This window comes from Oncorhynchus mykiss, chromosome 9 (genome assembly GCF_057628025.1).
Source record: "Oncorhynchus mykiss isolate SJ-2025 chromosome 9, ASM5762802v1, whole genome shotgun sequence".
In the NCBI taxonomy this organism is placed as follows: domain Eukaryota; kingdom Metazoa; phylum Chordata; class Actinopteri; order Salmoniformes; family Salmonidae; genus Oncorhynchus; species Oncorhynchus mykiss.
The window spans coordinates 47,701,163-47,718,304 of NC_143030.1; the positions used below are offsets into that span (position 1 = coordinate 47,701,163).

Genomic DNA, 17,142 nt, shown 5'->3' on the forward strand with positions numbered 1-17,142 from the left:
ATCACGTACCTGTCGGAACAGGGGCAGAGGAATACAATACATGTCATTGAATAGCGACTGCAAGAGGCTTTTCCCGCGGTTCATTTATATGCCAGCCAGGTAGGCTACTCCGGTTGTAAAGAGACGCAATATGCTTAATATTGGGCCTAGCCTATAGAAAGCTGATGTGACCTGCTCTTTTTAAAAAGAGGCCATTAAAACTCTGTTTTCTTGCATAGCATAGCCTATAGAAATGTGGTGCAACATAGGCTTTTCATTCTATGCATCGACCAGCTATGTGGAGCTGGCTCTCGCTGCACACCAGGTGATCCTAGTCCGCTCAAACTCTGAATGCCAAGGCTCTCATGAAGTGATTGATTTGTTTTTCTATTGCATTTGCATCGATGTCAGTGTGATTAGCGAGACAATGGAGCACTGAGTACCAGGCCATTAGCAAGTTTGGTAGGCTACTAATGACCATCAGTGGCATCAAATCGCAGCTTTGGAGAAGCCCAGTTACCGTGACTCTGTAAGGGTCTGTGTGTAGCTGGTGCAGAAGAGTCAGGCGCAGGACAGCAGAGATGACTAAATAAAAGTAACTTTACTCAGTCATCAAAAAATACAAGAATAATTCTAAGCCCACAATACGGACCACAATACAACAAACAATCACTCACAACCGAACAAGGAGAACAGAGGGTTAAATACTAAACAGGTAATTAGGTGAGTGAAACCAGGTGTGTAAGACATAGACAAAACAAATGGAAAATGAAAAGTGTATCGGCGGTGGCTAGAAGGCCGGTGACGTCGACCGCCGAAAGCCGCCCGAACAAGAAGAGGGACCGACTTCGGCGGAAGTCGTGACAGACTCAATGGTCACGTGGAAATTGACTGCAGTCATGAAATTAAACTACTATGTACATTCACAACTATTTTGTTTTCCAAATACTTCCAACGATATGTATTTTTAGTTAAGTAAACTTTCCAAATGGTGTTTTGAAATGCATTCCAATATTCAACTATTAGTTTTTTCAAATAAAGGTTATCTAAATATTAGTTATGAAATGTGTTAAAAAGTAATTGAAGTACCTAAAATAGTATCTGAACCCAGGTCTGAAACATACCTACATCCATGTATTGTCCTCTCTGTGCAGGAGTACCTGTTCAGGCTGGTCCCTGACTATGTGGACTCAGGGAAAGGGAAATGTTCCTACGACCCGCTGCAAGAGAATGCTGTGGCCCTTATCAGTGAGACCTCTTCTTGTCTGTTCATCATAACAGTTCCCACCACAGTTCTCACTTACAATACCAATAGCCATCATCATCATCCATCTTCCTCTTTTGTTTTCTCTTTGCTAGATGGGAATCTGTATGCAGGGGTCCACGTTGACTTCATGGGCACGGACCCGGCCATCTTCAGAACCCTGGGAGACAGACCTGCCGTCAGGACTGAGCAATATGACTCCCGCTGGCTGAATGGTAAGCTTGCCCCTGACCCACAGGTGACACTTTGAGCAACTCATGTCTATTTTGCCCTGAGAAAAAGTCGGCCACACCTCTCTCTCTCTATGTCTCTCTCTCTTTCATTTGTCACTTGCACAAATACAGTGAAATGCTTACCTTGCAAGCCCTTCCCAAAAGTGCAGTACCAAATTACAATTTGCAAGGATACTGGAGTAGTTGAGGTAGATACTGTATGTACATGTAGGCAGGGATTAGGAGAAGGTGACTGGTAACAGGATAAATAATAATCTCTCTCTCTCTCGTTCTCTATTACCCTCTTTTCTCAAATTGACTAATGTCTGTCTCCATCTCCAGAGCCTGTGTTTGTGAAGATCCAGCAGATTCCAGACAGCTCCGAGAGGAACGATGATAAGCTCTACTTCTTCTTTCGGGAGAAGAGCCTGGATTCGGCTGGGGGGGGAAGCCCCAGTGTCCTGGCCAGGGTGGGCCGAGTATGCCTGGTGAGAGACCCTCGTATATCCCCCCCTGACCTCACAAACACACAGACACATACACACACACACCACAGGAGGCTGCTGAAGGGGAGGACGGCTCATAATAATGGCTGGAATTGAGTGAATGGGATGGCATCAACCACATGGATATCATGTGTTGGATACCATTCCATTTATTCTGTTCCAGCCGATACTATGAGCCCGTCTTCCCCAAGTTAGGGGATAATACCTCAGTTTCAAATCATTTTCTCCCATTTCGTTCCTACTAAACGCACAACCATTGGACACTAGAAAGCCAAGTGGTTGTGGTGATGATATTGAATGATCTACCATTTTACATAAATTCCCCCTAACTTTGTTTCACCTTCCCAGAATGATGATGGGGGTCAGAGGTCACTGGTCAACAAGTGGACGACCTTCCTGAAGGCTCGGCTGGTGTGCTCAGTGATAGGCAGTGATGGTGTGGAGACATATTTCGATGAGCTGAGTGAGACTGCTTTTAATTCCTGCGGCATTGACATACTGTACAATTCAATCAGTTGCAGATAAAGGAAAATGGAGGCTTAGTCTTATTTTGACACTTGTTTATAGAAAAGGCACTGTTAACACCTTTGTCAACTTGCTTCCCATCAGAGGATGTCTTCATTCAGCCAACACAAGACGAACGCAATCCTGTCGTGTACGCTGTCTTTTCCACTGCGGGGTAATATATCACTTGAATCTTTCCAAAATGTTTATTTTTACACAACCATACATTGTATGTCTTTTGTTAGTGTCGGGCAACAAAAAAAAAGCCTGCCCACCCAGTAGTTCTCCACAAATGAAGTTCTAGAACCCTGGGGTAGTTCAGTAGCGGTGCATGGGTAAAATCACTGGGGAAGCCAAGCCAGGGGGAAAAAAAACATATTACAACCTGGGTAAAATCACTGGGGAAGCCAAGCCAGGGAAAAAAAAGCCATATTGCATGTGTGGTGATAATTGTGTTGTTTGCCCTACAACCTGTTAGTTTATATTCCTTAATAAATTTAACCACACCTTTGTTTTATCACAAAACCGGAGAGCAACATCTGTCCTGTGAAGTCCACAAAGCATATTGCATGTAACAAACAGTTCAAGCAAGTTAAGGTTTCCGACATTTTCAGACTACTGAACAACTATTGATTTAGAACCATGGAGAATTACCGCAAGTCTCAAAGAAAACCGGAGCTGCCTCCACTATTCCAGCACCACATCAATTTCAATATTTCATCGTCATCAAATCACCTATGCTTTGTCTAATATAGTTACAACTAAAATATACCAACAGTTTAGGAAAAGGGAAAGGGGGATACCTAGTCAGTTGTATAACTGAATGCATTCAACTGAAATGTGCCTTCCGCATTTAACCCAACCCCTCTGAATCAGTCCAATTAACGTAAGCTAAATATGATGTGGCTGTCCATGGAACTGATTTCTGTGTTTGTGTGTGTGCCTGTGCGTGTGTGAAAGTAGGAAAAACTTGACTCACCCTACTTGTAGAGAAACACCAATGCCATCCTCCTCTTTTCCATGTTGCTGAAATGGTCTATGACTCTGTCATACAGTACACACTTTTAGTTTTTGTTGTCCTAGGCTACCTGGCTAAAATGCCTGCTCTCTAGCCTAACTTCCTTTCATGGGCAATGATGAGCCAGCTAGTTAAAATTAGCCAACATTTAGCTTCATATTGAACTTCCATCCTCTCAGGCCAGGGGCACAATTTATGAATTTATGGTTGTATCAGAATCGCTATTATAATCATTGGCTAGTACAACTAATTAAATAAAGTCCTTTGACACTCTTCCCTGGACACTTTGTTCTGGTGCACCAGGACCATTCACAGTTGATCTCACTCAGTTTAGCTCAACGCTGATTGGCTATTATTTTTTTAATCAAGAGAGGCCAAATGCTCATTGGCTTCTTTTGCATTCAACGCTATAGACGGCAACAATGTCATACTCTTTTTGACCAGACAGCATCAGATAGATGGGCTACGCATACAGAGACAGAGGGGCGCTGTTTCGCTTGCTCGGATGCCTTTCTTCCCTTGGCATACATGAATACACACCACTGGGGTAGTTTATTTTAATGACTCTCTTCCACTACCTTTCCACCTCTTTCCTTAGGTCTGTGTTTAAGGGCTCAGCCGTGTGTGTGTACTCTATGTCCGACATTCGCAATGTCTTCAATGGCCCCTTCTCACACAAACATGGACACAACTACCAGTGGACCCCCTACACTGGAAAGATCCCCTACCCTCGCCCTGGAACGGTACGTACACTCAGGACCAATAAACAAACAAATTATGGGTAGCTTTGAAGTTGCTATTGATCATAGAGTCAAATCTAGATCAACAAGTAATCAAAAGAAACAATGTGTCAAACTGTCAGTATCTTGGTGTGGTCAAAATCCCATAATTCCCATGATCCAACACACAAGAACATGTTGAGCTACATGCTACGTATTCATTGATGTACATGCTACGTATTCATTGATGTACACCGTAGCAAAACACCGTCGCAAAACATTGTGCAATGGAAAAGGAAACATGCAGTTTTGATTGGCCAAGTCCAGATACAGTAGTTCTTCCCTGTTTCAGATGGTTTTCTTATTTTTGGTGCCACTAAACATGATCCAGTTCAACCAGAGCTATCTGTCCTTTTCGTCTTAGTGTCCAGGAGGAACGTTCACCCCGGGCCTCCGCTCCACCAAGGAGTTTTCGGATGAGGCAGTGAACTTTGTGAGGGCACACCCCCTCATGTACCACCCTGTCTACACAATACACAAGCGCCCTCTGGTGGTCCGAACTGGGGTGGACTACCGATTCACCTCCATCGTGGTGGACCTGGTGGATGCTGTGGACGGGAGGTATGAGGTGCTCTTCCTAGGCACAGGTGAGTCATGCTAGCTAGCAGCTGTAACTATTATCCACCTATACCCAGAGATGACTTGCACTAGAGGTTGATTACTGTTCGATGACGTTGACTAGTACCTTAAATCTACTGACATGGAACTGCCATGATTTAGGTCATGCAATAAGACTGAAAAAGATATGAAACAAAAAAAAGAAACGTCCTCTCACTGTCGACTGAGCTTATTTCCAGCAAACTTAACATGTGTAAATATTTGTATGAACATATTAAGATTCAACAACAGACATAAACTGAACAAGTTCCACAGACATGTGACTAACAGAAATTGAATAATGTGTCCCTGAACAAAAGGGGTGTCAAAATCAAAAGTAACAGACTTGCAGGAAATCACGCACAGAACGAGCAGTATGGCTGGTGGCATTGTCATGCTGGAGGGTCATGTCAGAATGAGCCTGCAGGAAGGGTACCACATGAAGGAGGAGGATGTCTTCCCTGTAACGCACAGCGTTGAGATTGCCTGCAATGACAACAAGCTCAGTTTGATGATGCTGTGACACACCGCCCCAGACCATGACGGACCCTCACCCTCCAAATTGATCCCGCTCCAGAGTACAGGCCTCGGTGTAACGCTTATTCCTTCAACGATAAACGCAAATCCGGCCATCACCCCTGGTGAGACAAAACATGCACCTGTGGTCAAGTGGTCTGCCACTGCGAGGACTATCAGCTGTCCGTCCTGTCTCCCTGTAGCGCTTTCTTAGGCGTCTCACAGTACAGACATTGCAATTTATTGCCCTGGCCACATCTGCAGTCCTCATGTCTCCTTGCAGCATGCCTAAGGCACTTTCAAATGTATTCTGATATCTGGGTCACTATATGGGCAACCAATTCCTATTTTAAATATATATGCCCCTAACACAGATACTCCTGATTTCATGTCGAAAATGATAACCCTGTTCAATGAGCATTGTATTTCCTTTGGAGTGCTGGCTGGAGATTTTAAGTGTACCCTCAACTCAACTCTGGACAAATCATCTCAAGTGCCCACCACAAACCCTAGATCGGTAAAGATGTTGAACTCTCTTACTAAAGAGAAGGCCACACTAAGAGGCCATCTAATTGCATATGCTTCCTCCAAGACAAAAGCAATGGAAGCACACAGGTTAGATCTTGAGATGGGAGCTGGAACGCTGCACTGATTGACAATAAATTTCACATGCTGTTGTGCAAATGGAATAGACAACAGGTGGAAATTATAGGCAATTAGCAAGACACCCCCAATAAAGTGGTTCTGGTGCAGGTGGTGACCACAGACCACTTCTCAGTTCCTATGCTTCCTGGCTGATGTTTTGATCACTTTTGAATGCTGGCGGTGCTTTCACTCTAGTGGTAGCATGAGACGGAGTCTACAATCCACACAAGTGGCTCAGGTTGTGCAGCTCATCCAGGATGGCACATCAATGCGAGCTGTGGCAAGAATGTTTGCTGTGTCTGTCAGCGTAGTGTCCAGAGCATGGAGGCGCTACCAGGAGACAGGCCAGTACATCAGGAGACGTGGAGGAGGCCGTAGGAGGGCAACAACCCAGCAGCAGGACCGCTACCTCCGCCTTTGTGCAAGGAGGAGCACTGCCAGAGCCCTGTAAAATGACCTCCAGCAGGCCACAAATGTGCATGTGTCTGCTCAAACGGTCAGAAACAGACTCCATGAGGGTGGTATGAGGGCCCGACGTCCACAGGTGGGGGTTGTGCTTATACAGCCCAACTCCGTGCAGGACGTTTGGCATTTGCCAGAGAACACCAAGATTGGCAAATTCGCCACTGGCTCTTCACAGATGAAAGCAGGTTCACACTGAGCACATGTGACAGACGTGACAGAGTCTGGAGACGCCGTGGTGAACGTTCTGCTGCCTGCAACATCCTCCAGCATGACCGGTTTGGCGGTGGGTCAGTCATGGTGTGGGGTGGCATTTCTTTGGGGGGCCGCACAGCCCTCCATGTGCTCGCCAGAGGTAGCCTGACTGCCATTAGGTACCGAGATGAGATCCTCAGACCCCTTGTGAGACCATATGCTGGTGCGGTTGGCCCTGGATTCCTCCTAATGCAAGACAATGCTAGACCTCATGTGGCTGGAGTGTGTCAGCAGTTCCTGCAAGAGGAAGGCATTGATGCTATGGACTGGCCCGCCTGTTCCCCAGACCTAAATCCAATCTCGCTCCATCCACCATCCACCATTGCACCACAGACTGTCCAGGAGTTGGCGGATGCTTTAGTCCAGGTCTGGGAGGAGTTCCCTCAGAAGACCATCCGCCACCTCATCAGGAGCATGCCCAGGCGTTGTAGGGAGGTCATACAGGCACGTGGACGCCACACACACTACTGAGCCTCATTTTGACTTGTTTTAAGGACATTACATCAAAGTTGGATCAGCCTGTAGTGTGGTTTTCCACTTTAATTTTGAGTGTCACTCCAAATCCAGACCTCCATGGGTTGATAAATTTGATTTCCATTGATAATTTTTGTGTGATTTTGTTGTCAGCACATTCAACTATGTAAAGAAAAAAGTATTTAATAAGAATATTTCATTCATTCAGATCTAGGATGTGTTATTTTAGTGTTCCCTTTATTTTTGTTGAGCAGTGTACATAAACAATCCCCAGACAGCGCCTCCTGGAGTCAACTTAAAGCAGCCAAACCCAAACTAAACTTGGACTATACTCGGGAGAGTATAGTCACTATACAGAAATACCATGAGTATAGCAATAGGCCTAGCAAATTGCTTGCTTACCAATTAAAAAAAGAGCAGTAAGAGCGTACAATCATGGCCATCCGAACAGCAAATGAAAAGGTCACATATCCAAATCAGATACATTTAACTTTTCATTATTTTTACTGCTAATTATACTTCTGAGAGAACATACAGAGGCAAAACTCCATTCCTTCCTCATCAGCCACCTTGTGGAAGGGACTTTGTGGATCTGAGACTCTTTCCCCTGTTGCCTCCATCATCCTCCAAATCCCACCAACATCAGCCGCCTCAGAGCGCAACTGGTCCTTGTTTGGGAACACACACACCAAAACACGCAACAGGCTGACCAATAAAAGGGTTGAAAAATTGGTGGCCATCAGGGCATTTTTTTGTTGCTTTTTGAGCCTGACAGCGAGCTGTCCTCATCAAGGTTGGAAAGTGACAGTGAGGATGAGGCCTCAGAGTCTGATGTTCAAGAGGTGGACATTGGGAAGGTCCAGGAAGAAAACATGGAAGCCTGAGAGGAAGACAACCAAAGCTTTAGTTTCTAGACTATCATTTTACAGATGTATGTTGAAAACATTTTCGAGAGATGCGATGGATCTTTGGGGATCATTCAATATTCCCTTTCTTTTGTTGTTCAGTAAAGTCCTCCCATGTGAAAAGTCAACTAATTTAATTAAAGTTGAATTCGTAACTAAATTGTTTTTTAAATTTCTATTGGAAGGTTTGAATCATTTGCAATTATGTCTCCATATATGGTAAATATATCCAATGCAAAAAAGATCTATATTTAAATGGTATTAATATTTTATTTGCATATATTTCCGTTAATTCCCATATATTCCCGTTAATTCAGACGGAAAGTTTCCACCTCTAAATATTCCCCAAAATGTGCAACCCTATGACCCCAGGTTTGATAGACTCTGGTCTTCACTACTCAACTATATTTCAAATTGGACTTCCATTGTATTTCAATGGGGTGATTAGGGAAATTAGTGTATATACATGTTGTGTAAGGTGCTGTAAAAACTCCTAATTTGCTCCTTGTCTCAGCTAAAGCTGGAAACAACTAACATGATCACAGATAGTCCTGCTGCAAATCGGTTTGTTTTCTTTTATATTTTATTTTATTATTTATGTCTGCCACATCTGTGAATGTGGAATGTGTTTTGTTTGTTGATTGAAAACCAAGAGAAGGTAACTAACTGTAAATTTGAATAAGACAAACACATTTGGGATCATTAACCTCTAGAAAAAAAATCCCTAACCGTACATTTTGTAAAAGAAATTGTACAAAATAAAAATCAGTGTACTATCAAAAAGCTACGATTAACAGGTCCCGGTCCTCATCATAAAGGCTAAAATATATTATAAATACGTACCGCAATAATGCTGTAAGTAGGAGAAGATACGCGTCTTTCAAATGATTTGCCATGGATATAAAAAAAGTCTTCCACACGTCATCTTGGTTAACAATTTGAAAAATGGAGAGGAAGCGAAAGCGGCGAAGTCCTGTATGGCAATACTTTGAGAGGTGAAAGGAGAAGGTGATGAAATACAAACTTTGCAAGGTGGAATTGAGCTACAACGGCAGTGCAGGTGCATTGCTGAAAGAGTGTGATAATGGATGGAGTAAGCAAATCACATCGTTGATTAGAGAAATGATCGCTGTTGATGTCCAGCCATTGTTAATGGTAGAGGGTGTCGGCTTCAATACCCCAATGGCATATCTAGAACCAGACTACAAGATGCCATGTCGAAGAACCGTGATGGCCCTGATGGAGAGCTCTCGAACACCATACGTAGCATTAACAACAGATTGTTGGACATTTATGAACACGCTCTCATACATCACTGAAACGAGCCATCACATTGATTATAAGTGGGACATGAAGTACGTACTGACAACGGAGAACCTAAAATGGCATTAATACCATCGTTGCTGAGTGGGTGGGGGAGTGCAGTAAAAGTGAACGCTGTCTGGCTGGGTTTCCAGTAGTAACCACTGCCACAATGTAAAAAAATGACTATCTTAAAATAAAAATGTTTTTGGTCTTAATTTAAGGTTCGGGTTAGGCATAGGGTTAGCAGTGTGGTTAGGGTTAATATCACATATTAAAAAGAGAAATGTAGAAATAGGCGGACTTTGTGGCTGTGATAACTAGTGACGACCTGTATGTAGCCAGGGCTGCTGTAGATTGAACTGCATTGCCCCCTAGCGGTCACACGCAGAACCATATCTAGATTATGAATTTACGCCATGTTATGATATTTTATTAAACGTTTAAACGATAAAAAAAAACATTTTTTTTGTGATTTTTACATTTCACACATACCTTCTCTAAATATGTTTCTATAATATTTAGTCTATCTGTGGTACTATGTACGCTATGAACTGCTCTCCCCTCTTTTGTAGATCGTGGGACAGTCCAAAAGGTGATAGTACTTCCTAAAGACACTAGCACAACAGAAGAACTCACATTAGAGGAAGTGGAAATGTTCAGGGTAATGACGATCATTACTATTTCATGTAAATCACTGTCTATGAATTAATACAAGAAGGGAGATGGGACAAGCCAAAAGCTTAATTCTGCAGTATTATCTTCTCCTAATCCCTATTTGTTGTTCTTTTTTGCAGACTCCAGCTCCTATTAAGACTATGAAGTTATCATCAAAAAGGGTACGTTTCATCAATTATCACTTGTTCATCTATGATTACTGCTGTTGTTGTGTTGCTGTTGTTTGTATGTCTCTGATAGTCCTTCCTCTTCCCTTCTGACCCACAGCAACAGCTGTATGTGTCGTCAGAGAGGGGGCTTACCCAGTTGTCCCTGCACAGGTGTAGCGTCTATGGGAAGGCCTGTTCAGACTGCTGCCTGGCCAGAGACCCTTACTGTGCCTGGGACGGGGAGACATGTGCCACCTTTAGCCCCTCCACCAAGAGGTGAGGCACCTTAGCATCAACATAATAGAGTGCCTTCAGAAAGTATTCATACCCCTTGACTTATTCCACATTTTGTTATGTTACGGCCTGAATTCAAAATTTATTAAATGTTTTTTCTCACCCGTCTACACACAGTGAAAACAACATGTTTTTAAACATTTTTGCTAATTTATTGAAAATGAAATACAGAAATATTCAATTTACATAAGTATTCACAGCCCTGAGTCAATACTTTGTAGAAGCACCTTTGGCAGCGATTACAGCTTTGAGTCATCTGTATCAGCTTTGCACATGGATTTGGGGATTTTCTCGCATTCGTCCTTGCAGATTTTCTCAAGCTCTGTTAAGTTAGATTTGGGAGCGGCGGTGAACAGTAATCTTCAAGTCTTTCCATAGATTTTCAATGGGATTCAAGTCTGGTCTTTGGCTGGGCAGCTCAAGGACTTTCACATCCTTAATCTGAAGCCATTCCAGGGTTGCTTTTGCTGTATGCTTGGGGTCATTGCCCTGTTGGATAGTAAATCTTTGCCCCAGTCTAAGGTTGTTTGCACTCTGAAGCAGGTTCTCATCAAGGATTGGCCTTTATTTGGTTCTGTTCATTGTTCCCTCTATTCTTACCAGTCTCCCAGGCCCTGCCGCTGAAATGCATCCCCCATAGCATCATGCTGCCACCACCATGCTTCACGGTAGGGATGGTATTAGATGGGTGATGGGTTTTCTCCAGACATCGCTTTGCATTCAGGCCAAAAAGTTCAAATGTTGTCTCATCAGACCACTGAATCTTTTGTCTTATGCTCTGTCTTTCACTTGCCTTTTTGCAAACTCCAGGCATGCTGTCATGTGCCTTTGTCTCGAGAGTTGCTTCCGTTTGGCCGCTCTCCCATAAAGCCCAGATTAGTAAAGTGCTATAGAGACAGTTGTCCAACTCGTCCCAAACCATCTCAATTGGTTTGAGGTTGGGTGATTGTGGAGACCAGGTCATCTGCTACAGCAATCCATCACTCTCCTTCTTGGTCAAATAGCCCTTACACAGCCTGTTAGGTATGTTTTGGGTCATTGTCCTGTTGAAAAACAAATGATAGTTCCACTAAGCACAAACCAGATGGGATGGCGTATTGCTGCAGAATGCTGTGGTAGCCATGCTGGTTAAGTGTGCCTTGAATTTTTTTTAAATCACTAACCGTGTCATCAGCAAAGCACACCCACACCATCACACCTCCTCCTCCATGCTTCACGGTGGGAACCACACATGCAGAGATAATCCGTTCACCTACTCTGCATCTCCCAAAGACACGGCGGTTGGAACCAAAAATCTCAAATTTGGACTCATCAGACCAAAGGACAAATTTCCATTGCTCGTGTTTCTTGGCCCACGCAAGTCTCTGTTTCTTATTGGTGTCCTTTAGTAGTGGTTTCTTTGCAACACTTTGACCATGAAGGCCTGATTTACGCAGTCTCCTCTGAACAGTTGATGTTGAGATGTGTCCTCTGGTCTGATGAAAAAAACAACCATCGTTATGTTTGGAGGAAAAAGGGGGAGGCTTGCAAGCCAAAGAACACCATCCCAACCTTGAAGCACGAGGTGGCAGCATCTTGAGGAAGGCAAATGATTTGGATATATTGAAGCAACATCTCAAGACATCAGTCAGGAAGTTAAAGCTTGGTCGCAAATGGGTCTTCCAAATGGACAATGACTCCAAGCATACTTCCAAAGTTGTGGTAAAATGGCTTAAGGACAACAAAGTCAAGGTATTGGAGTGGCCATCACAAAGCCCTGACCTCAATCCTATAGAAAATGTATGGGCAGAACTGAAAAAGTGTGTGCGAGCAAGGAGGCCTACAAACCTGACTCAGTTACACCAGCTCAGTCTGGAGGAATGGGCCAACATTCACCCAACTTATTGTGGAAGCTTGTGGAAGGCTACTCAAAATGTTTTACCCAAGTTAAACAATTTAAAGGCAACGCTACCAAATACTAATTGAGTGTATGTAAACTTCTGACCCACTGGGACTGTGATGAAAGAAATAAAAGCTGAAATAAATTATTCTCTCTACTATTATTCTGACATTTCACATTGTTAAAATAAAGTGGTGATCCTAACTGACCTAAGACAGGGAATTCTTACTAGGATTAAATGTCAGGAATTGTGAAAAACTAAGTTTAAATGTATTTAGCTAAGCTGTATGTAAACTTACGACTTCAACTGTACATGCTTCTCTGGTCTGATATGTTAATACTTAACCTATCATTTTATACAGTTCTTCAAAAGAGGCGGTTCGTGAGGCTGACACGCTCTCTGACCTCACTCAAGGGGGTGGTGACTACTTACTTATCAAAGTTATAGGAACAATTTCCTCTTATAATTTCTAAGATCATATCCCTCTCTTAACAAAAACACTAATACATTTTCATATTTCATACACAATGTAGAGGATGGAAACTTTGTACATGTTGTGTATATACTTTTCATGTTACAGTATTTCCTTTTATATAATTTTTAATGACATCACAAAATAACAACCAAAATGACATTATTATTCTTTAGATCGCCTTTGACCATTCCCCAAGTTCTATGTTAGAAATGTTGTTCCAGTATTCACTTTAGAGTGTGTTAAGAGTTTCGTCTAGAAAATGTCTGTGAAACAAAGGCACATTCCTGTGTGAATTTAGAGAGGGAGACAACTGAATATTCTAATCCTTGATTTATAACAGGGTGTGAACTGTCAACCTCCCACCAGCTCCCAGCTCCCATCTCCCCCCTCTGTGGGTGAGAGAGGGTCTGGCTGAAGTTATTTATTGCCAAGCTGATCTGACCTATTTGGATCCTCACAGGACAGTCATGACATTAGTTTAGCTGAAGTAATTCCATCCAAACTGCTTACCGGGTTTCAGGCATAAGTCAAAGTTGTGATAATTGTTACTTGTTCACAGGCGAAGCAGAAGACAGGATATTAAGCATGGAAACCCCTTGCGGCAGTGCAGAGGGTTCAATGCAAAAGGTACGTGATTCCAGCCAAAGCACTGAACAATATCTCCCTTACATCTTATATAGAGTGTGCATCTGAAAGCCTGGTCTGGCAAATAGATTTTTGTAAAAGGAGTGTAATTTTTTTCTGCATATAATGGTCTCGCAACACATTCTCACGAAGGAGTTAACCACTGTTAATGAGTCAAAAGGCCTTTTATTCAGACTATGCCATAATCTATACTTCACTTTATTTCTCTGATTCTGTCTCCTCCAGTGGAGAAGCGTCTCAGGGAAACGGTGCAGTTTGGGGTGAAGGGGAGCAGTACGTTCCTGGAGTGCCAACCTAGATCTCCACAAGCGACAGTCAAATGGCTCTACCAGACACCAGACGGCAGGAGGAAAGTGGTAAAACAAGGCCTAACGGACCGTTTAGTTAACTTTTGTATGATGGCTGTAGATAATGTTGTCTTTTCCTTTTCGCTCACGCTGATGTTCCTTATCCCTTCTCTCCCCTTCCCCCAGCTGAGCCGAGACGGAGAGGTGCTGAAGACAGCTCATGGCATCTTGCTCAAGTCTCTGAGCCACGCTGACAGGGGGCTGTACCACTGCTTGGCCACTGAGAATAACTTCAAGCACACGGTGGTCCGCGTGGCCCTCCGCATCCTGGACCGGGAGATAGTGGAGGCCCTCACCTCCCTGGATGCCCCGCTGGAGGACCAGAACCTCCATCACCACCACCCACCGCCCCTGCCTCAAACTCTGCCACTGCAGTTCTCCTCCCAGCCGGAGATCCGCCTCATCAACCAGTACTGTCAGTCCTACTGGCAGCAGTTCAACCCCAACCTTCCCACAAAACGCACCAACAGGAAGCATGTCAAGAGCCAGCCAGAGCCAGCCCCAGGGGGCCCTATCCCCTCCTAGACTCCTTCTCTCCCCTCTCCTTCACTGGTGCCCGGGCCAGGTCCTGGAGGGTCACAGTGGCCCTCCACACTGCAGAGTCACTCACTCATGTTGTGATGTTGATGTTGTTATGTGTATTGTTCATCCCATTCCCATTCAGGGTTAGTCTCCATGGGCCCAATTCTGACTTTAGATCAGTGCACATAGCAATGTGCTTTCTTGTAAATCCTCTATTGATGTCATTGAGAGTTGAGGTCAAATTGGAGTTACACGCACAGAGGGTTTGATCCTAAAAATCTTCCGTTTATTTAGCAAATGAACTGCCCTATTCAGTCCAAATTAGTAACTAGTAACCTGAATATAATCCCTGATCCTATAAACCTGGGTATTATCAATGGGATTGCTACTTATGTTATAGTATGTCTCACTCAGTATAAGCAGTTTTAGAAACTGCAGAGGATTGTTAGTGTACACAAGATTTGTCTAGCAAGCACCATGGTAGTTAGGCGATAGGGAGACCCTATCATATGAATCATTGTAAAACCATACTTTTACAATCCATTTGTTCCCCTGAATCCAACATTTTCAAAAATCTGTGTTTCAAACATTCATTTGAACTAATTGATGAAAAATTGGCAATTTTTGTATTATATTATGTGTATTGTGTTTCCATTCGAAATATTGTAACAGTAGAATCCTGCCGATGTCAAATCAGGAAGAATATGGCTCAGTTTTTCATCCGCCATTTATTAAGATTCTGATATAACAACGAGGTGATCAATTTGAGCAAATGTACATTGTTTTGATTGTGTTTTTAAAATGACGTATTACAGAAAATGTGGATAATCAGAAACTCCTGCTTAATTTGACCAAACGTATTTGTTAGCAGGAAGAAACTGACCAAATGAGTCTCTACTTCTTTTTATTTGTTGTACTCTTTGGGTTTATGCATATATATATATATTTTCCCAATACAACATTTACTGGATACAAAACCATTAGCGTCAGCTAAAAAGCTATCCAAGTCTCCGACCTTGTGCTTCTTTCTGCTCAGCACTTGAACAGTGTGTTAGGCAGAGACAATATTTTGGACCAAACTGTTCCATTCTCCAGCCAAGACTATAGAGATTTTAAAAATGTACATGTAAATAGAGCAAGTTTGGTTTGGAACGATTCATTCAGAAAAAGAGATTCATTAGCTGTTGATTATTGCTGTGAGAAAAGAAATGGAGACAGTACAGGAGTTTGCTATTGCATTACTTCAAAATGACATATACAGATTACCTCTTCTATGGGAGCTACATTACTTTTACACAGCCTGACACCTGATATGAACCTGATCCAACAACAGAAACTGGACTGGAAGGCTCTTTGAAGTTTGACTATATGACATGGCCACACTGTATTTCCTGTCCTCTAGAGATGAGACATGATTATGAAACTCGCTAGCACTCACCTGGCTCTTATCAACAATGTTGCTTAGAGCTCCTTTTGCCTGATTCATAAACTGTGGTCATCTTTCGACCTTATGTCATGTACTACGTGTGTACAGTGCGTTCATATGGACTTTTAGATCTCACAGAGATCTATGCTAGGTTTGGACTTTTCATGAATCCATTGCACTCCCTCTCACCCATGCCATGAAACATATTTTGAGACTGTAGATATTCTTGTTCTGCACTTTGGTGGTGGGGGTGTGAGGGCTGGGATGGGGAAGGGGATATTATAATTATCATGTGATTTACAGGACCAGTATTAACAGAAAGAGGATTTGAGGAAAAAGAGGTAGACCTTTTTGGAAACTAAAAGTAGAACAATTAGAATAAATACATTGTTATGGACAGGAACGCTCTAACAGATTACTCAACTCTGAAGCCAAAGAATACTCTTATTTGAATGAAAATGTGTTCTATTGAACATATTTTGCACTATATTCACATTGTGGCTTCACGTGGCTTCTTTGCCTTTTCTTAGCTATAGAGTTTGAATCCAGAAATGTCTACCTCTCGTTTCTGGAATATAATATGTACCAAAACAAAAATCACTCAAACAAAACAAAGTAACACTCGATACCATATTCCTTCCAGAGCAGGTAAAAATGTTTATGTGAGCTGATTCATGATGCCACAAGAGTGACATGAGTAAAGAGTGACATGGTCTAGGGCACTGCATCGCAGCGCTAGCTGTGCCACCAGAGACTCTGGGTTTGCGCCCAGGCTCTGTCGCAGCCGGTCGTGACCGGGAGGTCCGTGGTCTGACGCACAATTGGCCTAGCGTCGTCCGGGTTAGGGAGGATATGGCCGGTAGGGATATCCTTGTCTCATCGCGCACCAGCGACTCCTGTAGCGCGCGGGCGTAGTGCGCGCTAACCAAGGTAGCCAGGTGCACGGTGTTTCCTCCGATACATTGGTGCGGCTGGGTTCCGGGTTGGAGGCGCGCTGTGTTAAGAAGCAGTGCGGCTTGGTTGGGTTGTGTTTCAGAAGATGCATGGCTTTTGGCCTTTGTCTCTCCCGAGCCCGTACGAGAGTTGTAGCGATGAGACAAGATAGTAATTACTAACAATTGGATACCACGAAATTGGGGAGAAAAGGGGGTAACATTTTAATTTAATTCAATTAAAATATAGCTGCTAGCAGCCATGGTGGGGGTCAAGTAATGGCCCAACAGCGCCACCATGTGGCCAAACATAACCACTCTACAGGTTAGCTATACTTACGCCCCTGATTGGAAATTCCATGACTCTGAGTCAAAC

At 43.2% G+C, this 17,142-nt stretch overlaps 1 protein-coding gene across 2 annotated transcripts in view; it reads left to right on the forward strand.

Moving 5' to 3' along the window:
• LOC110532144 (semaphorin-3F) overlaps positions 1 to 16,237 on the forward strand; it is a 117,227-nt gene extending 100,990 nt beyond the window's left edge. The window contains exons 6-18 of one of the 2 annotated variants that reach the window (XM_021615788.3): positions 1,134 to 1,227; positions 1,339 to 1,458; positions 1,798 to 1,943; positions 2,310 to 2,424; positions 2,571 to 2,640; positions 4,082 to 4,226; positions 4,627 to 4,849; positions 9,994 to 10,082; positions 10,216 to 10,257; positions 10,364 to 10,521; positions 13,454 to 13,521; positions 13,765 to 13,895; positions 14,013 to 16,237. In XM_021615788.3, the coding sequence (XP_021471463.3) occupies positions 1,134 to 1,227; positions 1,339 to 1,458; positions 1,798 to 1,943; positions 2,310 to 2,424; positions 2,571 to 2,640; positions 4,082 to 4,226; positions 4,627 to 4,849; positions 9,994 to 10,082; positions 10,216 to 10,257; positions 10,364 to 10,521; positions 13,454 to 13,521; positions 13,765 to 13,895; positions 14,013 to 14,411 (1,800 nt within the window). In that variant the 3' untranslated portion in view covers positions 14,412 to 16,237. The remainder of the gene's footprint in view (positions 1 to 1,133; positions 1,228 to 1,338; positions 1,459 to 1,797; positions 1,944 to 2,309; positions 2,425 to 2,570; positions 2,641 to 4,081; positions 4,227 to 4,626; positions 4,850 to 9,993; positions 10,083 to 10,215; positions 10,258 to 10,363; positions 10,522 to 13,453; positions 13,522 to 13,764; positions 13,896 to 14,012) is intronic. The other variant, XM_090184359.1, reaches the window with a different exon arrangement.
• Positions 16,238 to 17,142: the final 905 nt, after the last annotated feature.